General features: G+C 46.7%; 3 protein-coding genes, 1 long non-coding RNA gene and 1 pseudogene across 6 annotated transcripts in view; 2 read left to right on the forward strand and 3 right to left on the reverse strand.

Annotated features, from left to right (window-relative positions):
* Abl1 (ABL proto-oncogene 1, non-receptor tyrosine kinase) overlaps window positions 1-9,566 on the reverse strand; it is a 114,544-nt gene extending 104,978 nt beyond the window's left edge. The window contains exon 1 of one of the 2 annotated variants that reach the window (XM_055599913.1): window positions 8,853-9,566. In XM_055599913.1, coding sequence (XP_055455888.1) covers window positions 8,853-8,988 — 136 coding nt within the window. In that variant the 5' untranslated portion in view covers window positions 8,989-9,566. The remainder of the gene's footprint in view (window positions 1-8,852) is intronic. The other variant, XM_055599911.1, reaches the window with a different exon arrangement.
* Window positions 9,567-9,578: 12 nt separating this feature from the next.
* Window positions 9,579-10,629, reverse strand: LOC129671214 (uncharacterized). Its single transcript, XM_055599914.1, has one exon. It carries the CDS (start codon window positions 9,681-9,683, stop codon window positions 9,585-9,587), a length of 99 nt encoding a protein of 32 aa, XP_055455889.1. The 5' UTR covers window positions 9,684-10,629; the 3' UTR covers window positions 9,579-9,584.
* A 3,189-nt stretch (window positions 10,630-13,818) lies between these two features.
* Window positions 13,819-14,732, forward strand: LOC129671215 (uncharacterized). Its single transcript, XR_008719326.1, has 2 exons — window positions 13,819-14,208; window positions 14,311-14,732. It is a non-coding gene; the product is annotated as an uncharacterized LOC129671215 (long non-coding RNA).
* Window positions 14,733-16,422: 1,690 nt separating this feature from the next.
* On the reverse strand, window positions 16,423-26,417 carry Exosc2 (exosome component 2). Of its 2 annotated transcripts, XM_055600747.1 has the most exons (9): window positions 26,296-26,417; window positions 25,520-25,621; window positions 23,358-23,403; window positions 23,144-23,233; window positions 22,099-22,164; window positions 21,293-21,361; window positions 19,460-19,636; window positions 18,157-18,285; window positions 16,423-17,505 (listed from the first exon to the last, which is right to left on the reverse strand). In XM_055600747.1, exons 1-9 carry the CDS (start codon window positions 26,415-26,417, stop codon window positions 17,425-17,427), a joined length of 882 nt encoding a protein of 293 aa, XP_055456722.1. In that variant the 3' UTR covers window positions 16,423-17,424. The 2 variants fall into 2 exon arrangements, with proteins under 2 accessions (XP_055456722.1, XP_055456723.1); XM_055600748.1 differs by lacking the exons at window positions 21,293-21,361; window positions 22,099-22,164.
* A 10-nt stretch (window positions 26,418-26,427) lies between these two features.
* LOC129671118 (developmental pluripotency-associated protein 4-like) lies at window positions 26,428-27,957 on the forward strand (annotated as a pseudogene).
* The last annotated feature ends 3 nt before the right edge of the window (window positions 27,958-27,960 follow it).

The raw sequence follows: 27,960 nt of genomic DNA on the forward strand, positions 1-27,960 counted from the left end.
GAGCCCAGAGGTTATAGGCACTTGCTCTCACAGAGGACCAACATTTAATTCCCAGCACCACATGGTGGCTCGTAACTGTCTATAACTCTACTTCCAAGAGATTTGATTCAATGCCCTCTTCTGACCTCCATCCAGGCATACATGGATGGATAGATAATAAAACAAAATTTAAGAAAAAATATTTCTGTGTTTATGTTGGGGAAGCTGCATACATGCAGGAGGGCACACATACATGTGGAGGCCAGAAGATGACCTTGGGTGTCACTCCTCAGTACCATCCATCTTATTTTCTGAGACAAGGTGTCTAACTAGGACTTGGGGCTCCTGATTAGGAGAGACCGTAAGCCAGCAAGCTCCTGAGATCTTCCTGCCTCTGCTGGGATTACAAACAGGTGCCAGCACACCTGGCTTTTTACATGGGTGCTGGGGATTAAACTTAGAGGCCCTCATGCTTGCACGGCAAATAATTACTGACTTAGCTGTCTCCCCAGACCCCAGCTACCTGCAGAGGCCAGAGGAGTGTGTTGGATCCCCTAGAGCTGGGGTTGCAGAAGGCTGTGAGCCACAGTGTGGGTGCTGGGATACGAAGTCTCATTCTCTAGAAAAGCAGTGAGGTCTCTTAACTACTGAGCCATTACTCCAACCCCCCAGAAGACTTTTTTAAATTAATTTTTAAAATTTTTTATGTACATTTGGTACTAGGCATACATATATGTCTGTCTGAGGGAGCTGGATCCACTGGAATTTGAGTTACAGACAAGCAGTTGTGAGCTGCCATGTGGGTGCTGGAAAGTGAAATGATCTTAATCTGCTGAGCCCCAAGAAGATTTTCTTTTTTTTTTTAAAAGACGAAAGAGTCTCACTACATAGACCAGGCTGGCCTAGAACTCAATAGCCTCTTCTTTTAGCCTCTCAGATACTGAGATTATAGGCATGTACCACCAAACAGATTCTACCCCCTTAATCCTAGAAGAGCTTGTGTCCTCAGGGGTAACAGGGAATGAGGTGAACCCTGTTTGCACAAGGTTTACAGCTTACTCAAGGACCCAACCTACTCACACGAAACTAGTAGGAAATTCTGCAAGACTGTTTACAGTTCAGAGTTCATTTGTAATACAGAAGAACTATATTGAAAAAATCTACAGAAATCAGTGGACTTGGAAAGGGGCACGGTGGAGATGAGGGAGGGAGGGAAGGACTGGGAGGGAATGAGGGAGCAGGACACGGCTGGGATACAGAGTTAATAAAATGTAACTGATAAGAAAAAATAAAACTCAAAAAAAAAAAAAAGAAAAGAAAAGAAAAGAAAAAATCTACAGAAAACTGTCAGGGATCAGAGATATCAAACATAACTTTGAAAGCCAGACAGGAACAGGGTGGCCCAAGATCGGTAGATTTGGAACACTAGAGACTATTTCCTAATAGTCTCTATAGACTGAGACAACAGGGCAAGGAGCAAAGGAAGTGCAGAGGGTGAGAGTAAAGGAGGCCTGAAGGAGTGTTTCCTCTTCCAAGAGACCTGAGCAGCAGCTTAAATCTACCTGGACCCAGACAATGCGCTAGCACGTGCAGGCCCTTCGCTATGGCTAATTCAACTCCAGGGTGTCAATGCACTCTGTACCCTCTCTCAAGAAAAACACCTATCTGCAACTCACCAGGGTACCCAACTTCCTTCATTAACACATACAACTCCATGTGCTCTTCCGCTTCTACCTATCAGTCTGCATCACTCAAAGGCTCCTGGACAAACCACCTGTAGTGGTGAGGGAGCTTACCCCACAACAGAAACGTGTTTCCTTCGGCGCTACAAGGACCCTTTTAGGGATGGAGAGACAGCTTAGTCAGTAAAGCACTCATTGCACAAGCTTGGGGCATCTGAGTTCCTATTCCCAGCACCCACATGAAAGCAGACTTGGTGGCACAGTACTGTAATCTTAGATCTGAACTCAGGTCCCCAGGCTTGCAAAGGAACTTTTCACCTTGGAAAAAATATCAACAGGCACTGAGGCTTCAATATGAATGTCATTCCCCATCCGAAAATATTCAACCTAATCCTACATTAGAATGTAGCATCCTGGCTTCATGAACCTTCACAACCAACAAAGAGTGTCAAGAAAGACGCCCCTGTGGTAGATACCTCTACACACCACCAACCAGAGGCCTCAGGTTCTCTCTCCAGCCCACAATGGCCCTGGACCTGTCTATCTCACACGTCACATGTGGATATCTCACATGTGGATACAGCTGGTGCCTCAAATAAAGCTCAACTCAAGAGTCTCCTGAGCTGCATCTGTCCTGTCCTCAAAAGGAAACCAATCAATGCTAGTGGTAAAAACTGAGAATATCATCTCTGTGAAAGGCAGTGTGTCCCTCCCTGTGTCACACTAGACCTCTCTCACACTGCACATCTCACATCGAATCCAAAACTAAATCCAGTCTTGGGCATGGTCTTCAGGTATGTACAGACTCCATCCACTGCCACCACCTTGGTCCACCCATCACCATCTAGATTTGTGCAGCTAACATTCTTACCCCAGTACGACGACTACTCTTGGCTGTCAACATGACTACATCTGGAGTTAACTAAAACCCTAATGTCTGGACACACCTACGAGCAACTATTTTTCTTTCTTTTTAAAGATTTATTTATTGTTCTGCCTGAATGTGTGCCTGCACGCCAGAAGAGGGCACCAGATCTCATTATAGATGGTTATGAGCCACCGAGTGGTTGCTGGAAACTGAATCAGAGCCTCTGGGAGAGTAACCAGCAGAAGCGTTCTTAACTTATGAAACATCTCTGTAGACCTGGCATATTTTTTTTTCCTTAATTAAATCATTTGAAGTGAGAAGACCCACTTCTAATCCAGATATTTGAGGTCAGAAGATAAAACCTTTAATCCAGAACTGTCAAGTGGAAAGTTCACCTCTAATCTGGGCCATATCATCTGCTAACAGCCTATATTCAGGGCATGGAAGAAAGAAGCATTCTCTTTGCCTTCGTGCTCACCTTCACTAGCAAGTCCATTCCTGCACTGGCATTTGAGCCCGCTTCTTCAGGATTCCAGGGTATACTGAAGACCAGCTGAGACATCCAGCCTCATGGACTAAACATCTACTGGATAACTGGACCTTCCATTCTTAGGCAGCCATTGTTGGATTAGCTGGGAAACAGCCGGTAAATTTTTCTAATAATTCCCCTTTCTATATACATACATAGAGAGATTCATTCTAAAAGTTTGGTTACTCTACAGAACCCTGACTAACACACTCAGAAAAGCCCTGCTTCCTCTCTCAATCTCCCATAGACTACCCTGTCCAGAGAGACTGGCTCAGAATATAAATCAGGTGGGTGGGTCCCACCTGTCATCCAGCACTTAGGTGGGGTAGAAGGAGAATCATGACACTCCACCACTCCGAGCCACACAGTGAGAACTTGTCTTAAAAAGAGAGAAGGGAGGGAGACAGGGAGACTAGAGAGACTACATACATCAAGTCCTATTACTCCCCTCTCAAAATTCTCCACAGACTTCCCAAACCACATGAAATGGCCAGCAAGGTCTCATTTTCCTGGTGTCCCTGTGCAGCCCTCCTTGGCTCTGCTCCAGCTCTTCCAGCCTGGAATATGCTACACAATCTCTGCCTCGGGGCCCCTGCACACTGGTACCCTTGCAGCTGGTGCCCTCTGCCTGCGATGATTCAGCCCACAGACCACACAGCTCGCTCCCTACCTCCCTCCTTCAGGCTTTATTCAAAAGTAACCCTAGCTGCCTCAGCTGTCTAGCAACCCCACCTGAAGTTCCATCCCCAAGAATCACTGTTACTTTTCTCTCAGCATTTGCCACCATGTGTCCTATCTGTACCTCCTACACCGAGTTACCAGTGGTCTACCTCTGTCTCTATAATGAAGGTTCTAAGAGAGTAAGTGCTTCATTCTGTTCTCCATTGATTAAAATACTACCTAGAGCATGTGTGCTCAACAAACATTTGTAGAAGGAAAAGGAAACAATAAGGAAAAGTTTACTTCTGAATACTTTCAGTACTCCTAAAAGTAGATTTTCTTAGGCAGGCCACTAAAAATTGAAAAGAACATATTGAAAAGAATATAAAAATACCATAGATTCCATTTTTTCCTCTCTCCTATACATGACCCTTTCCACCCTGAACGATCCTGGCAAAATGTGACCATCTACTTGCCTACCAACACCACCAACTACCACCATCATCATCATCACCATCACCATTACAACCACCACATCACTCATCACCAACAAAACCACCACCACACATTTTCCTTGGCTTCCAACCCACACTTAGCCTAATGTCATGTGCTGGACCTCATGTTTTTCTGTCTCGTCTACACAGACATAAACAAAATCTAAAAAAAACTACCCTATGGAGGATGAAAGGCAGTTTGGAACTAAAGTCCATAGTCTTTGAGATAAAGAGCACTCAGATTCTAAGGAAACTTAACTCTTCAAACAAGACTTAAGCAAATTTACAAAAAGTGTGCAGCAAAGAAGTAACTATTTGAGTCATCAATTTGGATTACAAATCATCACAGTTGGGACTAGAGAGATGGCTCAGAGGTTAAGAGCACTAGCTGTTCTTCTAAAGGTCCTGAATTCAATTCCCAACAACCACACGGTGGCTCATAATCATCTATAATAAGAGCTAGTGCCCTCTTCTGGCCTGTAGGCTCACATGCAGGCAGAATACTATATAAAATAAATCTTAAAAAAAAAAAAAAAAAAAAAAAAAAACAAAACAAATCTTCCCAGTTTTATTACAAAATAACACACATTTCTTGTAAAAAGATACCTAGAACATCGCAAAGTTTAAGATGGAATGGTGAGCACTGCCTGTCATCCTGAATGGGAAGTAGAGGCAGGAAGACGGCCAGGCTGGAGTTCAGGCCAAGCTGGTATATGCCGCAAGACCTGTCTCAAAAAAACTTTGTATTTTTTTCTATCTCCTCTAAATTGCAAATCCTTATAAACAGCAATTACACTTTAAAATCCTTCCATATTTCTTTTATATATAATAAATAATTATTTGTTTTTAAAACTGGGGCCAAACCATACAGATTAACCCTCTAACTCCCATTTACTGTAACATGGTGGCTTTCAATGATGGCTCTTTAAAGTTTGTGGAGAGGATGGCTCTTGTCACCAAGCCTGATGACCTGAGTTTCATCTCCAGCACCCACTTAAGGGAAGAAAGAAAAGTGAGTATGCAAAGGTGACTTCTGACTTCCACATGTACACCATGACGCACTCAAGCCCAAATAGACACATACACACAGACAATTTAAAAAATTAATTAAAGGGCTGGAGAGATGGCTCAGTGGTTAAGAGCACTTTCTGCTCTTCCAGAAGTCCTGAGTTCAATTCTCAGCAACCACGTGGAGGCTCACAACCATTTATACAGGGATCTGATGCCCTCTTCTGGCCTGCAGGTATACATGCAGACAGAGCACACATATATGTAAAATAAATAAATCTTAAAAAAAAATTAATTGAAAACTAAACAGAACCATGCAGTAGTGGCACATGCATTTAATCTCCAGCACTTGGAGGCAGAGGCAGGTGGATCTCTGAGTCCAAGGACAGCCAGGGCTACACAATAAAACCCCGTTTTGAAAAACCAACCAACCAAACAAACAAACAAAAAGAATAAACAGAAAATGTGTCCCCAGAAAATATCCCTGTGTGTCTTGCATAGACTTCCCACAATGAGAACCACACTTTCTATTTTTCATTTTTTATTTCTTGAGACAGGGTCTATGTAGCCCTGGCTCACCTGGAACTTGCCATATAGACCAGGCCGGCCTCATACTCACAGAGATCTGCCAGTCTCTGCTTCTTGAATGCTGGAATTAAAAGTGTGCAACACCAAACTGACCAAGGTCCGTACTTTCTAATCTCAGGTCTCTTCATACTTTTAGAAAATCAATGATGGCCCAAAGACCTTTAGTTTATACTGCTTATCTCAAATACTGCCCACATTAAAAACTAAAACTGGGCCATGCAGTGGTGGTGCACACTTTTAATCCTAGCACTCAGGAGGCAGAGGCCGGCTTGGTCTACAGAGCGAGTTCCAGGACAGTCAGGGCTACACAGAGAAACCCTGTCCAAAAAAAAAAAAAAAAAAAATTCTGAAATTGAAATTTTGAAGTATATCGATGTATTAGAGCAAAATTAAGCATTTTACTATTTATTTTTAAAAATATAACTGTTTCCTCCCAAACAAATAAGCTTGGTTGATAAGCAAGCTCCTTCCTGAGCTTCTCAGGGGCCGACTGCCTTGTGGGATCTGAAGCATCACTGCTCTTCTCTACAGTTACGGTGAAAACTGCTCCCTCACCTTGCAGCCTGAAGGCACCTCTCACCCCACTGTGCCCTAGTATCACTTATGACCTACTGACCCCTTACAGAACACTGGCTCCCTGACCACACCTGGAAAGATCATACTGGTATGGAAAGCACAGCAGCAATACAAATTCTCAAGTAAAAATGGCAGTCCAAAATTTAAAAAAAAAAAAAAAAAAAAATTAAAAAGTGGCTATGGCATTCAGGCCACCATGCAAACACTGCTCCAATGTTGTTACTGGGGACCCCATCTCACTTCGGTATGCAGCTAAGAGGTCTACACATGTTCCTATTAGATCTCAGAGTGTGAAAAGTATGTGTATACATGCTGGCAAGATGGGTTGAAGAAGCTTGCCAGGCAAGCCTGACAAACTGAGTTGACTTCTGGAACCCATGTACTGGCAGAAAAAGACAACAGCCTCTCCATAGTTGTCCTCTGACCTAACTACACACACACATCCCAGGCATACATTCCCATACACACAATAATAATAAATGAAGTTTACTTTTACACAGACATAAAAGATGAAGGCAGGTTGAAAGTACCTACAATCTCAGCACTTGGGAAGTGGAGACGAAAGGAGCACAACGGTTAAGACCATCCTCTGCTACTACAAACTGAGTTAGAGGCCTGCCCAAGCTGCATTAGAACGTGTCTCTCCTCTGAGCCTCTGAAAGGGATCACAAACACCCAGCCCAGGCCTCCTGGACATGGCGTTCCTGGGCCATTGGTAGCCTTGTTTTTAGTTTAGCTAGAACTCTGAAAGTCTCCACCAACTTTCACTATCTGAAGCTACATCATAACCACCAGATAACAACATTTTAGGTTGTGAGTTTGAAGGATTGTAACAAATTGTCACTTATCTACCTCAAACCAATACTAAAAAGAACTAAGGACTCAAATGACTCAAGGTAGAGTAAAAAGCAAGGTGCCCACACTTACCTGAGTTGAAGTATTTTTGTGTAAGAAAAGAAAATGTCAGGCTAGAGAGATGGCTCAGCAGCCAAGAGCACATACTGCTGTAGCAGCTTCAAGAAGGAGCAGTGTCTCTGGCCTCCACAGGCACCTGCACTCATGTGCACATAAAAGAAAAGAAGGAGCTAGAGAAATGATCTGGTGATTAAGAGCACTGGCTGCTCTTCTAGAGGACCAGGGTTTGATTCCCAGCAATCCACAAGGCGCCTCAAAACCACCCGTAACTCCAGTTCCAGGGTTTCCCATGCCCTCTTCTGGCCTCTGCAGACCCTTGCACAGGTGATACACAGAAAAATACATACACATAAACATTTTTAAAGCAATTAGAATAATAAAAGTAAATAAACAGATAAGAGGAAAAACTAACAACAATAAAAAGAAGAACTGGAGAGAGCTAAGAACATTTGTTGCGCCTACAGAGACCTAGGTTCAATTCCCAGCACCCACACAGTGGCTCATGACTATCTGTAACTCCAGTTCCTGCAATCCAACATCCTCGTCTGACCTCATGGATCCCAGACACTAATGCAGTGCACATACACACAAGCAGACAAAACACTCATGTACATAAAACAAAATAAACCTTAAAAAGAAACTTCAATTATCAAATGTTGTAAGTTCACCCAAAAACAACCATTGTTTATAGTGGCCACCTATTGTTAAGTAGTATTTCTGATTGAATTTCAAAGTGTACAAGACCCTTGTATAATACATTTGCTTATCTATGGTTATGGTATTGATATTTCAATATTAAGAACTCGGTCTGAGAAATACCAGGCTGCCACAGTACAACCAGGACCCTAACTAACTGGCTCCGGGCTGGCCTCTGCAACACATTAGTCTAACCCAACCTGAACTGTTGGTCAATAACACAACAGAAAACATACTGCCAGCATTATGGACCAAATAGATTCATAAAGATGTCAAAGACAGCTCAGCAGGGAGAAAGAGTGAAGAAAGCACCATCAGGGAGGCCAGAGCTGTTCCTCAGGAGGCACACTGCTTCCACACCCAACTTGCCCCATCTAGCTCCAAAATGAGAATTCTCAGATGCTGCTGCTCACAATTGAGAAGGCCAAAAGACAGTATGCCAACCAAGCTGCTAGCCTTCCAGTGCACACACCACTTTGAGGATATGAGGCAAATGTTCCATGGACAAAGAAAAAAACCCATGCACTTGAGCCCCAGCCCTCAGTGAGAGTGGACTGGAAAAACTATGGATGCTTCAAAGCTACTTAAGTTTAATCCCCTCCCCCAAGAAATGCAGGCCCCCAGACAGTAAAAGGGCTATGTCAACAATGAACCAGAAGTGCACTCAGGCAAAAACAGCAACTCAAGCAGACTGAAGAAAGTCCTAATTTTCTCATATAAAGAACTGTTCCACCAGTTTTGCTACTACAGTAGCAAAAACGTGAAGGAGAGACCTGAAGGAACTGACACAAGGGGTGTTTCGGAATGTTCTTTGATGCTAAGGAAAAACGATGATCAGAAACCTGGAAAGCACTCACCATGTTCCACGAAGACATTGCAGTGTGGGCCCCCATGCCTGGATGAGTCTCTCTTCCCTGCCCCCTTGATAAAATGCAGGGCGGGCAAACTAGGCCTTCTTTGGTCCCCAAGAACTTTTCCAGGCTGTTGCCCCATAGAGCAATGATAGCGCCCCTTTCCAGGAGAGGGTTCAAGATCTTTCAGAATGGTCCGCGGAGATTAGCAGGAAACAATATGTACCCAGAACTTCACACCACCGACTCCCAAGTCAGTAACTGGGGTCAGTCACAGAAAGACAACTTCCATGAGAAAGGGAAGCTGGGTCTGAGGTTCACACATGTAAACAGGAGCCTGGAATTCTTTTCCAAGTTAATTAATTCAAAGTCATGTAACCTGACGAGGCTACCCAAAAGTTTCTTGAATCCCAGTCTATGTTGCCGGCTGAGAAGCAGTTTCTTTGCAAGAGGAAAACTTCAGATAGAAATATTCACAGCAAAGTCGGAAATGTATCAACAGTACCAAAAGTCATTTCAACTCCCCGGCGTGATAGAAACGTTGAGCGTCTCTGATGCTTCTCTGCAACTTTTTCTATCGAAGTCACCAATGTCCTATCTCTCTCTCTCCATCTTCTAACAAATTTCCTGCCGCCCTCACTTCCCTACCCTGGTCTCCGGAAAACGACACGGGTCACACAGATCTCAGCGAGAGCCTGCTCTCCACTCTGCCGAGAAGGAATGCATGACCAGCAACTTTTAAGTCCGCTTTTTAAAAGGCCTGTGAAACCAATCCAGACTTTTCCTTTGCATTGAAGTTTTGGGCTGCACCGAGACCAATGGGGCTGTAGGAGACATTGGAAGAAGTCAGGACATCGGAGGGCGGCGGAAGCAATCTGGGAGGACCGCGGAGATCTCTTGACAGTAGGGAGATGATTTGAATGAGGGGCTCCGTGGCCAAACTTGGGGTTGGAATCGAGCGAAGGGCAGCCTGGGAGTGAAAAAGAGACTTCCCCAGGCTGGGCGCGGGCGGCTTCCTCGGAGGCGACGCTCCTCCTCAGGAAACTGGGTGTCCCAGGTAGGGAGAAACTGAGACCACCCCGGGTGTCCTGGAGCCAGAGCAGGGCTATGTGGGACGAAGGTCTCCCTCGGTCCCGAAGCGGGAGGCGGCCACAGGGGAGGAGGCCCGGCGCCTCAGCTGCCCCGAGCCCAGGGGTCTCTACCCGAGACACCCCTCCCCCGGCTCCGGACTCTGCCGCCGCCGAACAGTCACATCCCCGGCTCTGCCCAGGGGCACGGCTTCTCCAGGCAGTGGGGGCTGGGGGCTGCCGTGGAAGGGCTCCTCAGCCGCAAGACCCGGCACCCGGTTTCAGCTCCAGCGCCTCTCACAGATAGACACCGACCCCCGAGGCCGCCATGATGGATTACGAGCCGCTCCACAACGAGGCCAGGCCCCGCCCCCGGCCCCGCCCCCAGCGACGCCGGAACCCCCTGCGCGAGGTCCCACGGGCCGACGGCGCCGCTCTCCTACACGCTGCCGCACCTTCGGGTTCCAGCTTCCCTGCCCGCGACAGCCCGGCTCCGCACGACCTTTTAAAGGTAGCTTTCCTGAGCTCAAGGTGAGCGGTGAAGAAGCGCCCGCCTCCTCCGCACTATCACTGGCCTTCGATAACCGGAGTCAGTCCCCCTCGCCACCATCCGATTGGCCAGTGAGCGCGAGAGCCGCCAACTAGCCACGCTCGGTGCTGCCAGGAGGAATGCCGGGATTTGTGGTCCCGGAACTCACGGGCTGCTCACTGTTGCCCCAGCCGCCCTCAGATAAAGAGAGCTGGCCCCGCCCGCTGGGAGCCGGTGGACTCCGGTCAGCCAACGTCGTCTGTGCTCTAGTAGCAAGATAGCAGAAGATTCAGAGCCAGGGGAAAACTACGGATTGGAGTGTTCCAGAACCGGGGTTGGACTGCTTCTCTAAGCCTCGCTCGGGGAGAAACTTTGGCTCGCTCCTAGAAACCAAGATGACCCGAGCGTTACATCCTCATAAAGGTGGCATAAACGTGGGAACCTGGGAAGAAGTATTGAGAAAGTGAGCATCAACGATCCTTTGGGATAGGAGCTTGAAGAAACACGTTTGTTCCAAGTATGCCAGGCAAGGTTGTGCATTCGTGCATGCTTACTGCGTAACAGTAAGAATCCTTACCACGGAGGAGGAGGGAGGGGCTGATGGGGGGATACAAAGTGAATAAAGTGTAATTAATAAAATAAAATTTAATTTAAAAAAGCTTAAGAAAAAAGAAAATCTAGCAAAAATTAAAAAAAAAAAGAAGCCACAATGATACAAAAAAAAAAAAAATGTTCATAGAACCAAGGTCGTGCTAACACATGCCTTTAATCCCAGCACTCAGGGAGGCAGAGGCGGGTGGCTTTCTGTGATCTGAGGCCAACCTGGTTTACAGAGTCAGTTGTGGGATAGCCAAGGCAACACAGAGAAACCCTGTCTCAAAAATTTTTTAAAAACTCATAGAAAAGTCAGGATAGATATCATAGTATTTTATGCACCTTTGTGCGTTTCATTATAAAAAAGAAAAATGTACAAAGCTAATGAGAAACGTTGACATGTTTATAACTTTATTTAAAGAATTTAATATGATTACTTATAAAAAAAAAAAAAAAGAATCCTTACCACGACGTTTCACAGTCAGACATGCATCCTCAAAACATCTGAAGTTAGGCGAAAACTGTCCAGCCCTCAAAAGTCTGCAAAACTACCCCACCAGTGAAAGTACATGCTCAGGTGCCCCAGCCTTCACTGTCCCTATTACCTGGACCCATTTCTCAAGGGACCCACTCATCACAGCACTCACACTGCCTGCACTTTCACACAAAATGCTTTACACCATGCAATGCTGTTCTCACTAACACGTGAAAAAAAGCATTCATAGCTGTGACAGAAGTGTCGTTTAAAAGTCGCTACTTCTTGCTCAAAAGCATGGCTTTTCTACTGAAGCATTCAGGACCAAATAACTGTTAAGCTAATGTCAAGCAAGTTTTCAGAGGTTACTGGGGGCATCAGGGGTCGCTGTAGTGATGTATGTCTAACTAAGTATTTGAGAAATCTGCCAGGTTGGGAAGTGGCACTTGTTTGAAAATGCCATTTCAAGAGGCATACACTTTTAACACCAGCACTCATGAAGCAGATCTCTGTGAGTTCCTGGCCAGCGTGATCTACATAAAGCTCCAGACCAGCTGAGCTACCTAGTGAGACCCTGCAGTTAAAAAAAAAAAAAAAAAAAAAAAAAAAACAAAAACAAGGCATTTAGATTATTTAAATCTGATTGTCACACTGTTTCATTTTAATATTTTAATAGTTTGGCTGTTAAACTTTCTCTTGTACTTCAAATCTTCAAATTGGAAGCTTTTGTTCCCCTTTGATCATTTACTCATTCTCATCCCGATAACTGGTGTTTTTTTTTTCTTTTTGAAGATTCCTTTCCCTACCCACATTCCTTATTCTCTGAACTTTAAACTAAACAAGCAAATCCTAATTTTTTAAAAGATTTACTTTTATTTTCATATGTGTGTGTGCCTGACTTAGTTTATGTATGCCACTATCCTGTTTGTTGCCAACAGAGGACAAAGAGCATCAAATCCCCTGGAGCAGACATGGTCATGAGCTGGAAACCAAACCCAGATCCTCTGCAAAAGTAGTAAGTGCTCTTACCAACTGAACCATCTCTTCAGCACCTCCAATTGCAACTCTTCAAAACATATTTCTTGAACCATCATTCCTTGGTTTTTGGTTTTGAGAGGATTTCCAGCCCAGACTGCCCTTTAAACTCGCTGTGTAGCTAAGAGTGTCCTTGGACTTCTGAGCCCTGCAACCACCTCTCAGGTGTCAGTTACCGGTATGCTTCACAAAAACTGGTTTAAGCAGTGCTAGGGATGGAACCCAGGTCCTCAAGAATGCTAGGCAAGTGCCCTACCAAAGTGGCTATCCCGCCACTCCTAGCAATCAGCACACATTTACTAAGCACCTACTCTTGGGCTGGCAATACTGCACTGAGTAACTGCCTTCTGACTCACCAGGAATACAAAGGGAGGAGCAGGCAGGCAGTTGGCAAAAGCAGTGATCCAAACAAAACACAACTGGAGAGATGGCTCAGCGGCTAAAAGCACTGGCTGCTGTTCCAGAGGACCCAGGATCAATTCCCAGGACCTGCATGGCAGCTTGCAGCCATCTACTGTAACTCCAGGTCCAGATCTGATAGCCTTTCTGACCTTGGAGTACCTGTTACGCAGACATATATGCAGACCAAACACCCATGCACATTTAAGAATTCAGTCAGTCTCAATACAGCAAACTACACTCGTGGGTCCATAACTTTCCGCAATTGGTTTGTCCTGTGCTCACATGTGGCTTTGGCACCCTGCTGAATCCGCAGTCTATTCTTCATTCGATTGTCTGGGACACATCATGTCATTTTATTCTCTAAATTGGTTTCTTCACCTAAAAGCTAGGGACATTGCTGCTGCTTATTGTCTGGTAATCTTGGGATCAAATTTGACATCAGTTTCCCAGCCGCAGATCTGTCTCTCATTGTCCTTACTGCAGGGTCATCACTGGCATTTATCTGTAGCCTTGTCCTAGACCAATGGTTTCCACTCCCAGTTTCCTTTCAGATGAATTCCAAGCCATGGAGATGTATACTTTGTGATTATTTTTGTTCCTTTTTCGTTTCTTTTTTCATTTTTAGAGAGAATTTCTGTGTAGCCCAGGCTGTCCTGGAACTCACTCTATAGACTATGCTAACCTCAAACTCAGTTATCCCCGTCTCTGCCTCCTGAGTGCTGGGATCAAAGGTGCGCACCACCATCACCAGGCTTACTTGTTCCTCTTAAAGGCTTATCTTTGACTGACTCAGAAACTCTATCAGGGCAACCTACATCTACTGGCATTCTTTTCCTGGGGTCTTTCTTTGGTTTCCTTCATTCTCTTAGCCAAAAGTTCAGCATTTTCTGCAGTTAAAAACCTCCTCGTTTTTCTTAGTGTGCTGTTTCTTCAGAACAGTACAGTCACGGATGCTTGTGTTGCAGGGTGGTAGAGAACAAGATGCTGAGTCTTGAGTGCGTTAGTCCTGGGTTTCTTCCCTTCAGGAGCTTTCTGACTACAGTGGACATCATCTTCATTTGATACTAAGAAGCTTTCAGAGCCTGCCAGCTGTTTTGGACCCCAGCCACCAAGTGCAGTAGGATGTGTCAGCCCATGAATATTCTTTTTGTTACTGTACCCAAGTTGAAAACACTCAGGTTGACATCCAAGAACAGACTTGCCCTTCCTCTCTCCAGTTCTCCTTGGTCTATAGCAGGAATGCCCCTTACTCTACAGCAGGTGGGTGCACTCTCGGTCAAGACCCCTTGCTTCATGGGAAAACCTTGTTTGTTGCTCCCACCACTGATTCTGACCACATCTAACTCTCCTCTCTTCACCCAGAGCATCAGCTGCAACTTTGTGGCCACACGCTTGTGTTCACCTTCCACCTGAGGTTCTGGGAAGGAGATACCCAGCTCCACCTTGACACTGCCTAGGAGGTGCCATGAAAATCAAGCAAGATGTACTACTTTTCAACACTGGAAAACCTTTAAGGGTTCAGACTACAGAACGCAGAGCCCAGTATGTATCTGACATAATGTTAAACCAGTGTTGATGCATCTTGTACAGCTCATATAACTCTCATTTAAAATGGTTCGACTCAATTGATAAAGCAAAGCTTGAAGCCCAGCACTCAGGGAGGCAGAGGCAAACAGATCTCCGAGGAGTTCAAGGCCAGCCTGGTCTACAAAGCAAGTCCAGGCTACACAGAGAAGCCTTGTCTCACGGAGGGGGAATAAATAAAGTTCAGTCACAAAATTTCAGCTCCTTCTTACACTCAATGTAGTTACATTTACCAAGGGCTCCCTCTGGTGGCTATGAAAGCACATACTCAACTGAAGATGCTTTTGAACCTCACTGAGCTGCTCTGAAGCAGACACTTTAGTGTCTTGCCACTATCTTGGAAGAAACAGGTGAGGACAAATGAGCTTGAGTGGGACTCAGGCTCCCATTCCCATCCACTCATAAGATGAACAATCTGGAAACTTCTGAAATTCAAGACAGGCGAGTCCACCTGAAGTTGCAGTACAGATACAGGGAACTGCATTCTTTGGTCCCTCAGAACATAAAGTTGTTATCTCTGACCATCTATGTCTCAGAAACACATACAAAGTTGTCTGGTGCTGTGTGATGGCCGATCTTGATTGTAATTGTGACAGGATTTAGAATCACCATGGAAACACACCTCTGAACAGCTGTACCAGCAAGCTTCTAGGCTGGGTTGAGGCGGAAAGAACCACCCTGTGGGAAGCACCATTCACTGGCTAGAGTTTGGGCTGGGTACAAAGTGAGACAAACAGCGTTCCTGTTTCCTGATCGTGGCTACACTGTGACCAGCCACCTTCTGCTGCTCTGCATGACGGACTGTACCCTGGGTTATCTGGGTGCACTAACAACACTCACCAGGTTATTTAAAATTATAAAAGGTGACTCTGAGTTTGAGGCTAACTTGGTCAACATAGTGGGTTCCAGGACAACCAGGGCTACACAGAAATAACCTGTCTCAGAAACAGGAAAATATATGAAGTTGGAGAGGGGATTTATTTATTTGGGGGGGGGGGGTTCTGAGAGAGTTGGGCCTGGAAAAAGGACGGATGTGATCAAAATATATCCTATACATTTATGTGATCCCCAAATAAGTTTTTTTTTGTTGTTTGGAGGGGGCTATTTAGTTATTTGTGGTTTTCTTAAGACAGGGTTTCTCTATGTAACAAGAGTCCTGGCTGTCCTGGAACCTGCTCTGTAGATCAGGCTGGCCTCGAACTCAAAGATCTGCCTGCTTCTGCCTCCCGAGTGCTGGAATGAAAGGTGTGCAACACCATACCCAACATCCAATGTATTTTTGTTTTTTAAAAAAACAAAAACAAAACAAAACACAAAAAACACTGATTAGTGGGGCTGGAGAGATGTCTCAGAGGTTAAGAATACTGGCTGCTCTTCCGGAGGCTCTGAGTTCAATTCCCAGCAACCACATGGTGGCTTCACAACCATCGATAATGAGATCTGGTACCTTTTGGCGTGTAGGTGTACATGCAGACAGAACATTGTATATCTAATAGATAAATCTATTGTTCAGTGAGGCCCTTGCCCTGCAGGACCCTAGGTTCCATCCATAGTGCTGGCAAAAATAAACTTGGCCCAGTTTAATGGCTCAGTTTGACCCCTGGGACCCACATGGTAGGAGAGAATTGATTCCTACAAGTGGTCCTGACTTCCACATGCACACACTCACACCCATGCACACAAATGTAATATATACAAGATGAGTAAAATGTTAATTGAAAAATGTCTATGAGGGTACTATCTTTGTTTCTGTTTGATGAGACAGTCTCTCCACATTGGCCTCAACTCAGCTTCCACCTGCATGTGGAATCACAGGCCTGTACTGCCACGCTGGCCAGGACACTTTTAAACGAAAACGAAGCACAGGCACCGGCACTCTACCCTGAAGACTTGTACCCTGTTTCAACTTTTAATTATTCAAAAGTTAATACATCACCATGTCAGTTACAAAAGGAAAGGACTTAGCTTTTTCCAATCCATTTTTGTTTTCTCGTCAGAGCATCAAAAAGCACTGTGGGCCCAGAACATTCATTCTCTCAGTTATCAGCTGCAGCTCGGCTTCTTACACACCACCCTCGCAGGCAGTACAAGCACTGCACAGAAAACTGCAATATCTCAGGGAACACCTCAGGCACTCCTTAAGGCTGTCTCAAGGCCATTTCTTGCTGGTGGACCTGTTGGTGGACCTTAGATGCTAAAGGACAGGAACAGTTCACACACACGGGGAAGGAAGCCCAGGCAGAGGGTATGGATCTCGAGAACCTGTCACCAGAAGGAACATACAGTGGGAATCAGATTCCAGCAAAGGCTGCTGGCTCACTTTATTCTTCTATCCATTTGACTGCTGACCTAGCTCTACCACCTTCTCTTCAGCCACACACTTGTGCATTAAATGATGGGGTGGAAGTCAAAACTGACCATTGCTGCTGGCAATGCCACGTCTTTCTTCTTTGGTTTTCATCTTTCTGGGGTTGAGGTAGAGCTGGAAATTGAACCTGGAGCCTTGCACATGTTAGGAAAGTACTCCACCCAGGAGCTATATCCCCAGCCCACCATGTTTTCTACTCAGACAATTTCACAGGGCACTGTGTAGCATGACTGGAAGACATAAATTCTCCAAGTTATTCCAAGGTAAGTCATCAGACTGGGACACTGTGCTCTGAAAGACCTAAAACTAACCCTTGTACTGGGACCCAAGCATCCAAAGCCACCATTAGCCTCCACCCTGGCTTTGTCCCAGACAGGATAGAACAGTCCTGGCTCCACTGCGCTGCTACAGATGAGTAATGTGCTTGTCAGATCCTCCCTGGGCCACATGTGGGGGCACACAGCTGACTTCCCACCCAAAACTGCTCCAGAGAGGTGCACAGTCCCATCCTTCGGCACCTGGCCTCATCCCTCCTGGTCCAAAAGCCTCTGGCGTGTTTCTAGCATGATCTCCTCCATTACTTCTGGCTTTAAGATATCCTTGATCTGAAGAAAAAAAGAAAACAGCATGCATTCATTTGGAAATGTCCATTACTGGAACATCAAGTCAACTAGAATGAGGAAAGGAGGCCTGGCTCACATGCCTTCTGCAGTCTACACTCCACCAGACTGAGAACACACACTCCCGGCCACAGCAAGGGCTCTGGGAGAGCTGATAACAGAGCTGCCCAGTCATCAGACGATGGCTGAGGGGCTGGAGAGCAGTCCAGTGACTAGGAGCAATTTCTGTTCTTTCAGAAAATGCTGGTTCAGTTCCCAGCACCCACATGACAGCTCACAAACGCCGGCAGGCAACTCCAGTTTCAGGGGATGTGATGCTCTCTTCTGGCCTCCAAGGCACCAGGCATGTGCACGTTACATGGACAAATACATACATGCAGGTAAAGCACCCATACACATAAAAATAATCTTTTAATCAAGAAAAATCTTTCTATTGACTTAAAAAAAAATTAAGAAGATGATGGATGAATTTTGGGACAGGGAAGATGAAGTGTAGAAAGCTATTATATATCAGAGAACATGTCAGGGACTCATTAGGGTTGTTTCCAGGCTAGTTCCTGCCACGGGAAGGAAAGTAGAAAAACGAAGGAACACAGGTGCAGCTCACACACGAGGGAAGGAGTTTGGATTAAGTACCTGATGCCCAAGGGAGGCCTCATAGCAGTACAGGATGCTGGTGTCATACAGCATCATTCTCTGAGTTACCAGCAAGACTATGCAGTTCCGAAGCCGGGAGATCACCTCTCGATCACCAAGGGCTACTGGCTACACCAGGACACAAAGGGGAAGGGGAAAAAACACAACAGGATCCAAATAAGCAAACAGTCCCAGAAGCCACGGAAAAGAGAAAGCATACTCATTTCCACCATGGAACTCCACACTACCCAATCAGCAAACCGTGGAATCTCTACTTTTTTTAATATATACACGTACAAGTTCATGTGTGCATATGCTTTTGAGTTGGCACACACATGGAGGTCCGAGGACAACCTCAGGTGCCATCCTGGGAATGCCATTCACTCTCCTTTGAAAAAACCTTACTGGCCTTACTTACTGGCCTGGATCTCACCAGGTCCACTAAGCGGCCGGCAGGCAAGAAAGCCCCAGGGATCCTCGTGTCCCACCTCCCCAGTGCTGGGATCACACGTGCACATCTGACATTTTTATGTGGGTTCTAGAGTTTGACCCCAATTCCTCACGCTTACAACGTAAGAGCTTTACCAATTGAGCCAGCCCTTCAACCATCTGCTGCTGCTTCGATGGCTGTTTGGCTATTACCCTGCAACTTTGCCACCTTCACCAGCAAAGCTCCAGGCAGCCACTGAGTTGTCTCTTCAGAGAAGACAATTAGATGCTCATGAACACTCTTGCTCAGATTCATTCAAAGCATATCGTTTCTGCAGTCAGTGCACAGTGAGCAAACCACAAGTAGCATCAGCAGCTCACACAGACGCAGTGGCCTCTGGAAACACCACCACTGCACTGCTGCAGCGTCTTTGCGAGTGTGTTTGCAATGCCCTACAATGGCAGACTCATGTAACAATGCATTTCTCAGAAAACACCCTAAATGTTAAGCACATGACTGCTGATATAAAAATGCCCCGGGCTCAGTAGATAAAAGCTCTTGCTTAGCAGATCCCCAAAGCCCACATACAAGCTGACAAATCGTACGCATGTGTACCCCCACCACACCCACTGGGAAAGCTTCAGATCTCACAGGCCAGCTGGCAAAGAGACTCTATCTTAAACAAGGTAGAGAAGGACAAACGTCGGCAGCAACAGGTTGTCCTCTTACTCTACATGTGTCATGGCACATAACCCCCAGTCTGTCTCACACACACTCACACACACACACACACACACACACAAGGCAGCAGACTCCGCCTGCCACAAAAGCATAGGGGACTGTCAACCACTAGCTAGAAGGGTGTGCACCCACCTCCAGGTTTGCAATGAAGCCGCCAGCATCCTCATCCTTGTGCTCTGGGGTCGGGTAAATCCATATGAAGCCATTGTTACCCAGAATCACTGAGGCACCACACGGCAAGTCATGGAAATGAGTCTTCTGTCTTTTCACCAGGGAAGGAGAGACCTGGACTAGAACTCCCTGACCTAGCTAAAGAGACAGACCATAAGGCAGGTAGCACGAGCCTATAATTCCAGCACTTGGGAGGCTGAGGCCGGGCTGGGCTACATGAGACCCTGTCTCAAAACAACCAAAAAGGAAATGGATCAGAAGCCAGATAGGGGAGCAGAGCATTCGAGAGGCTGGGGCCAGCTGAGCTATCTAGTAAGACCCCATTCCCACCAAGAGGAGCAGCAAGTCAGAGAGATGAACGCAAAGCAAGATACAGAATGCACATCCCGGTGTACCCGTCACTGTCCTTCCTACGCATACTGCTGTCACCCAGTGCTCAGACAGCATGTACTTAGCAGAAAACATTTCTGGCCCATAGCTATTTCCACATCCCAGACAACATGGAGGCAGTCCGTTGGTGAGATGGTGGCAAAGGTACCTGCTGTCAAGTCTGACAAGCTGAGTTCAACCCCAGAAACCACACAGCAAAAATAACCAGCTCCTTCAAGACATCCTCTGACCTCCACACATGTGCATGCACATTTTCATTTTTTTAAATTATTATTATTGTTTTGTTCTTTGAGACAGGGTTTCTCTGTGTAGTCCTGGCTGTCCTGGAACTCGCTCTGTAGACCAGGCTGGCCTCAAATTCACAGATCCACCTGCCTCTGCCTCCTGAGTGCTGGGATTACAGGTGTGCACCACCACCAGGCTGTCCATTTTAATTAAAAGAAGGTGGCTGTCAATACTGTCACTTCCCTTTGCCTTCTAACCCAGAGCAGATGCATTGGCCATTACAGAAACTAGAGGCAAGGAGGACTCTCCCACCAGTGAGGTAACAGTTCTAGTCCGTGTCCCTAGTTTGGATCTTAACCTCCAATTCCCATGCCACCCATGAGATGTGAGCCACTGACTGGCAAAATCATGCCTGGGCTTGACAGTTCAGCTCTAGGTCCACATACCAACAAGGACATATCAACAGCACCAGGCTGTGGAGGTCAGCACACACACCTTCTTCTACTTCACGTTCAAGAACATGGTGACAGTTACCACTTATTCCTCTCAGAAAATGAGACAAGAAACAAATATGCCCTAATGTATCCTAGGAAGCATGCTGTCTTTAAAATAAACGACCTCAATAATGGAACCTCACAGAAGCAGGCAAAATTCATTTAGAGGCTTAGATGGGAAATCTATCTTTGCTAGCAACAACACCTAGCCAACTGTGTTGGCTGTACTGCAGACATGGGTCTGCAGCCCGCCTCTCAATGCCATGCTAAGCATTTTCCAGAGGGAACAGAGCCTCACAACCCCAAGCAGAGGGGCTCTGCCAGAACGGGATCCTCAGAGGAAAGGGATTTAGGACATTAATCACCCTTTGCCCTGCCACTGGCAGAAATCCCCTCTCCCAGTAGGCACTGGGAGCACGGTCAATCCGCCAGCAGTCCTGAACAACTGAGTTCTGTGTTATTGCTTTTGTTCTGTTTTAAGATGGGGGAAAAAGGGGTTGGGGAAGAGGTGTCTCTCTGTGTAGCCCAGGCTGGCTTCCAATTTTAATTCTCCTATCTCAGCCTCAAAGTGCTGAGATTACAGGCCCTTGACATCACACCCAGCTAACTATCAGATCTTTAGGTCAGCACACAAGGGAACTACAGGGATTCAGAACTAGACTTGAAGCCTCAAAGCCTGACTTACCTTTCCATATTTCAGGCTCCTTGTGTGCAGAGAAACAGCTCCATCCGAGAACACTGCCTGGACCTCTGCCTGTCCAAGTGATGAAGGAACAACAGGAGCAACAATAACCTTGGCAACCCACTCATGTGCCACCTGCCTGAATCCATCTTTCCCTCCTATCACCAACAGGCCACCATGCCCATCTTTGATGGACCCAAAGGGCATCACTTTCCCCTTGGTTGGCAAGAATATCTTGATACAATCTTTTCATGGATACATGCTCATATTATTTAGAAAACTCGAGGGCTGGTGAGATGGCTCAGTGCCATCAAGCCTGACAATCTGAGTTCTATCCCTAAGATCCACACAAAAGAGAACCAACTCCTGCATGTTGTCCTCTGACTGTGCACAGAACATCAGTGATTGAACACAGATATAAACAAATATAATCAAATATCTTTTAAAATGAAAAAGGAAATTTCGATCCAAGCCAGGAATGATGATGACCTATGCCTGAAACCTCAGTACTCAGGAAGCTGAGACAGAGATGCATGTGTCTGAGGCCAGCCTAGGAGACACAGTGAGTTCCAAGCCAGCCTGGCTACCCTTTTTAAAAAGAAAGGGAAGACCACTGTGCCTAGCCTCACCATGGATCACAAGTTACAAAACCTAGGGCATCGTTCTGAGCTAAGGAGAAAGAACAAAGTGGCAGCAGAACCCTGGACACGTGACCCAGGACCCAACCCCAGCAAGATCCCATTCCTTTGGCCAGACAGAGTACAAGCATGCTCGCAGCCCTGTGGGAGAGCATGAAAGGTATAGGATACACTGATGAGGTCCCCTTCCTGTAAGTATCCTCTCATGGCCAGCTCATCCTCTGCAGACCTTCTCCTCTGAAACAAAAAAAACCAACCCTGTGACATAAGCCTCACTCAGGAAGAACTCTCCTCAGTGCTGCTTTCTGCTTGAGGCCAGCCATGGTATTTTAGCCTGAAGAACTGTGACAAGAAGTAACCTGAGCTGGTGGTGATAGTAGCTCTCCCAGAGGGCCCCTCCTGAATCAACAGTCACACCCTCTGACATTCACTGAGCCTGTTTTCCCACTCACCCACCACACGACACACCAGGCTGTCTCCTTCACCCCAGAGTCCCTAACCTCACTCCAAGGCCCTGCCATGAAACAACCACCCTCTGCTCCCCAAATCTCTTTGTTCTCCTGCCATCATATGGCTCAGTTATCTCCTATCCCCCACCAATCCACAAGGTCTTTAAGGGACTGTGCCTCCTTTATTCTGGCACTCTCCACAGGACGCAGCTCGGGGAGCCCCTCTGAGATACATGAGAAACTCAACCATGGTATGTCACTGTCCGCAATGACGAAGTGCCATTCAAGTCACTGAAAACTAAGGACAAGGAGAGCATAGTGGCACCCCACTTTAATCCCAGCATTTGGGAGGCAGAAGCAAGCAGATCTCTGTGAGTCCAGGCCAGCCTGGTCTACACAACGAGTTCCAGGCCAGGGTTACAAAGAAAAACTCCACCTCACTCCATAAGAAAAAAAAAAAGTGAAGGCCAGTTCTTCAATGGACACCTTCCCTGTGCAAGGCCGAGGCACCAGGAAAGGAAATGAGCACAGAGATCCAGGAGCCTCTTCCCAGGTCCCTCCTGAGAGCTGCTCCATGGTGTTTCTGGTCTTACCATACACTGGCTGCTGCCTGTGTTGGGAGCGCAGGGCCAGGAGAAAAGCCTGTGCTCAGCAAAGCAGCAGGCTCTATGACAAAACCAGAACAACCTCAGTGTAAAGTCGAGTTCTCCGCTGAAGCAAAGGCCACACAGCCCAAATGCACAGGTCCAGGGCAAGTGAGCACTTACCAGCTCCCCTCCAGGCAGGTTCATAGATGAGAGGAGCAGGACGGAATCCAGCCTGGAATTGGTCTCCACCTTCCACCTCTTCTGTTGGACCTGGAAGGGAGATGTGAGGCAGCATCTCACATCACCCCAGAAACAAAGGGCCTCTTCAGACTGTCACAGAACGGAGGTCCCATCCCTGAGCCACCACCTCCTTCACTCTGTAAAACATCTTTACCTCTGTGATTCTCCCCACCACGATGTCTCCTACTTCTCCATTGTATCTGCAAGAGAAAACCAGGTTACCCAGCAGCCAGCAGGCTGACCACACCACACACTGTTTGGATCTGGGAACTTCAGAATCACTCCATGTCTTCATTAGCTATCCTTAAAGCAACTGTTCCTTGAAGGCCCTTCCTTTAGATTGCAGTCCTGATTTTGTTTGATTATGTGATAAATGAAAAACACACAGAGCACTTGCCTATGAACAGGGATGAATGTGTCAACAAGCAAGGAAGGAGAGATTCTGAAACAGAACAACATCCATCATCTCTCCACTGCCTGCCTGCCTCAGGACTCTGCTGGTCCCTCACCCTGATCCCAGGGGCAAAGTGCTCTCTGTTAAGGCCCAGGCTTTAGACTATATCTCTTGGTACTCAAGGCTCACTTACAGTGAGCTCACTGAGTTTGGATGGTGAAAGGCTGGGTGTGGTGAGGAACTAAAAACACCTCTAGTCCTTTGGTTTGCTTGGTTTTGTTTGTTTGATTGGTTTTTGTTTGTTCTTTGAGACAGGGTTTCTCTATGTAACCTTGGCTGTCCTCGACTTGCTTTGTAGACCAGGCTGGCCTTGAACACACAGAGATCTATCTGCCTCTGCATCCCTGAGTGCTGGGATTAAAGGCATGCACCACCGTGCCCAGCCTCTTCTATTTGTTAACTCTCTTTAAACACATCAGCTACTGCATGTGAGAATGTTCCTACAGAGAGAAAACCCCAAAGAATAAAATCCAATACCCTTTCAGGTAACACAGAAACAAATTTCACAGAACTCGATACTACTTCCCAGCACTGTATGAGCTGCCATCACTCGGTCATTTGTGAGATGAATACAAGTTCCCTGGTCCAGCTCCCTAAACCTGCCCCGTCTCCCTTCAATGTCCCCATAGCAGCCACAGCAAGTTGATTAAGACAGAAGGCAGATCCCAGCTTTTTTCTGTCAGTCCCTCCCAAGGAATTCCCAGATGATGCAACATGAAGCCCAGACCCTCACCATCACTGACAGGCAGGGTGACCGCCTGCCCAGCTCAGGCTCTGCTCATGACCTCTGACCACTCAGTTCCAAGTTGGCTTCCCTTCTGGACTAACCTTTACAGGCTGCTTCTAGGTACCTGGCTCTTTGTGAAGTACTTTACGTGTAGCATGTCACTGAATTATTTTTTAATGACTTATTTATTTTACGAACATTGGTGTTTTGCCTGCATGGATGTCTGTGTGAGGGTGTTGGATCCCAAGAACTGGAGTTATGACTAGAACTGGTAGAAGCTCACGCTACTACCCTTTACTCAGTGTCCTAGTCTGCCTTCTGTTGCAACCTGGGAAAGAAAGAGTTTTGGCTTACAGGTTATACTCCAGTTCTAGTTGTGAATTGCCATTGGATGCTGGGAATTGAACCTGGGTTCTCTGGAGGAGCAGCCAGTGCTCTTAATTGCCGAGCCAAATCTCCAGCCCATGTTACTGAAATCTAATAACAACACTGAGGCAGCTTTTTTCTTTACAGTGCAGAAAAGGAAAGAGAGGGCTTGGAAGGATCAAATGACATGAGGAGACCTCTGAAGCTCACAGTTTGTCTTCTGTTGCTATGATAAATATTACAATCAAAAGCAACCTGGGAAAGAGTTTTGGCTTACAGGTTAAATTCCATCATCAAGGAATGCCAAGGCAGGAACCTGGAGGTCAGAACTGAAGCATCCATATTCTTTCCCTCCCCTCTCTCCAGAACCCCCCTCCTCGAACTCAGAGAACTGCCTGTCTCTCTGTCTCTCACATGCTAGGATTAAAGGCATGTGCCACAATGCCCAGCCCTCAACCAACATTCTTATATACCCAGGCCCAACTGCCCAGGGATGACTCATCACACAGCGGGCTAGGCCCTCCTACATCAATTACCAGTTTAGACATGCCCACAGGCCAATCTGATGGAGGCAATTCTTCAGTTTAGGTTCCATCTTACCAAGTAACTCTAAATTTGTGTCAAGTTGGCAGTTGAAGCTAACTATGACAAACAGCAGCAGTCAACACAGCAGGCCTACAACAGGACCAATTGTGAAGCTATGGGGAGATGGAAAAAGAGTTGTGTTCCCCACAGATGCTCCAACAGAGAGATACACACCTGTCCTCACCTGGTTTTCAAAGCTTTCACACAGATTAGCTTGTTCACTCTCTCCACAGAACCAGCCACAGATGCAATGAGCTTCTCTTCCCCCATATATGTCCCATGGCCCCTGTTGAAGGACAAGACCACAATGAAAGGATACCAGTGGAGGTGAGCTCTCCCATCTAGAACCTATTTCTTGAACCTGACAGGCTCCTTCTGCCCTAACTGATGCATTCCTCAGAGAGCCACATGGCCATCTCCTTCATCCTTTAGGAGTGGGCTCAGATGTCAAGTTCCAACAGCCTACCTCCAGTATCCTCTCACAGGAGCCTTCCCTACTGCTGCCCCATCCACCCCATTCCCAACTACTCTCCTAACCCTGCTCTCCCCTGTCCACTGCATTTACAACTCCCTGTGGCATTTACTGTTTATGTCTCCTAGCTAGATCATAAACTCCATTAGGATACAGGTTCTCACTTCTGTACTCCATCCACACAGAAGATGTTGAATATATGCTGAAAGTGTAAAGGAATCTTGAGTTTTAGACTGAGGGCCCAAAAGTTCGGACGCCATAGGTCAAAGGAGGGAATCAGGGGCTGACACAGGCGCACCCAAGATGCAGGGAGTCAGAGCACGAGGCTCGGAAAAGAGGGAACCAGTATGGGTGCTCGGATGTGTCCCGGGTACCTCGGTGACTTAGATATAAGGCGGCAGGAAGCCTGAGTTCCGGGACAGAAGGCCACGTGCATAGAGCTCTGCAGCCGCCTTCTGAGGCCTTGGAACCCCCAAATCCTCACGTACCGCATGAAGCCCGTGTCCGTGGTGATCGTGTCCCCCGGTACTACCAAATGTTTCTTAGAGTCGCGGCCCAGAGTCTCGCTGAGAGGTTTGCGAGCCGTAGGAAGCCTCATTTCCATCGCCATCTTGGCGCCAATGACTTGCGCAGGCGCAGCTCACGCCCGCGCAACAATTCCCGCCCACCTTCAGAGCAGCGACCAATGGGAATGTATAGTGTGGCGGCCATGTTAACTACTGGCAACTGTTAAATTAACCTGAAGGAGGAAGGGAGAGCGCCAAGCTGCCATGTTTACTATTGGCAAGAAAGCACCTGTGGAATAAGGAATTCTCACTTTGCAATGGAACATAGCATTGGTTTGGTGTTTGGATGCTAGTTTGGTTTTGTTTTTGAGAAAGGCCCCCGTGTATGACTGGCCTCACACATTGTGTAGTCGAGGATAACCCTGCTGAACTCGGATCTTCCTGTCTCCACATCCCAAGTGCTGGGATTACACAAGTTTGAGTAGGTTGTGGTTTGGGTGGTGTTTTTTTTGCTTTTGATTGGTTTATTGTTTTATGCGTATAAGCGTTTTCTCTGCATGTATATCTCTGCACCATTTGAGTATCTGGTGCCTACAGAGGCCATAAGAGAGCATTGGAGGGCGGTTTCATCTAATCTGAAGATGAGGCTGCTGGGAGAAAGGAGCCGGAATCCTGAGCTCTAAGTCTCCTATCCAAGAATCCACCATTTCCAGCTTTCTCGGGTATAAGAGTTTTCTGAAGGCCAAAAGTGAGTACTTTCTGAAAAGGTTATGCAAATCGGAGCAGCACAGAAGAGGCGAGGGAAGAAGTGGAACACCAGATGTCTAGTCAGCCGAGCACGTCTTCCGCAAAGGCTCCAGCAATGGGGAGAGAACAAAAAAGCCAGTGAAAGACAGCGGCCATAAACCAGAGAAGAAAGCACAGGATCCTGAGACTCCAGGTCACGCTCGTAGGAAGGTACCAATTCCTCCTTGTCCAGAACATCTGCCTCCAGTGAACCTGACTCATCGAGATGTTTTGTGGGCATGGTGCCAAGAGAGGAAGCTGAGCTCCAAAGGACAGAAATTAAAGGTGTATAAACGACTCCTTGCAGGGGCTTTTCCAAAGCAAATGCCTCAATTGAAGAATGTTCCTGACTCGCCAAAAGAGGCCAGGGTGAAGGCATCTGGGAAAAAAATGAAGACAGCGGCGATGGTAGAGCCGTGTTCTGAGGTGACAGTTTCCCTTGAAGTGGTCCCTGTACTGGAGGAACAGGTACCTGCCCTGACTGAGCCTCCTGTTCTCTATGAGGAAGTCAGCACCAACGTTGTGACCACAACTGCCTCTGAGGCAATGTTGGCATCTTGGGCCAGAATTGCAGCCAATGCCAACAGAGTCGAGGCCATGCCGAACAGTGCCATACCAGACGCCCATGAGGAAATGTGGTGTGTGGTTCATGGGAGAAGCTTTTCTTCTGACCCACGTGGCTGGGTTCGCCTGCATTTCCATGCCGGTCAAGCCTGGGTACCTGATAAGAAAGGAAAACTGATTGCCCTCTTCCTGCTCCCAGCTTGTACCTTTCCACCCCCACACTTGGAGGACAATATGCTGTGCCCCAAGTGTGTTCACAGGAACAAGATCTGAACTAAGAGCTTCCAGTCATAAAGG

The sequence above is a fragment of the Psammomys obesus genome, unplaced genomic scaffold (genome assembly GCF_907164565.1).
Source record: "Psammomys obesus unplaced genomic scaffold, mPsaObe1.curated_primary_1811, whole genome shotgun sequence".
NCBI classification, from domain to species: domain Eukaryota; kingdom Metazoa; phylum Chordata; class Mammalia; order Rodentia; family Muridae; genus Psammomys; species Psammomys obesus.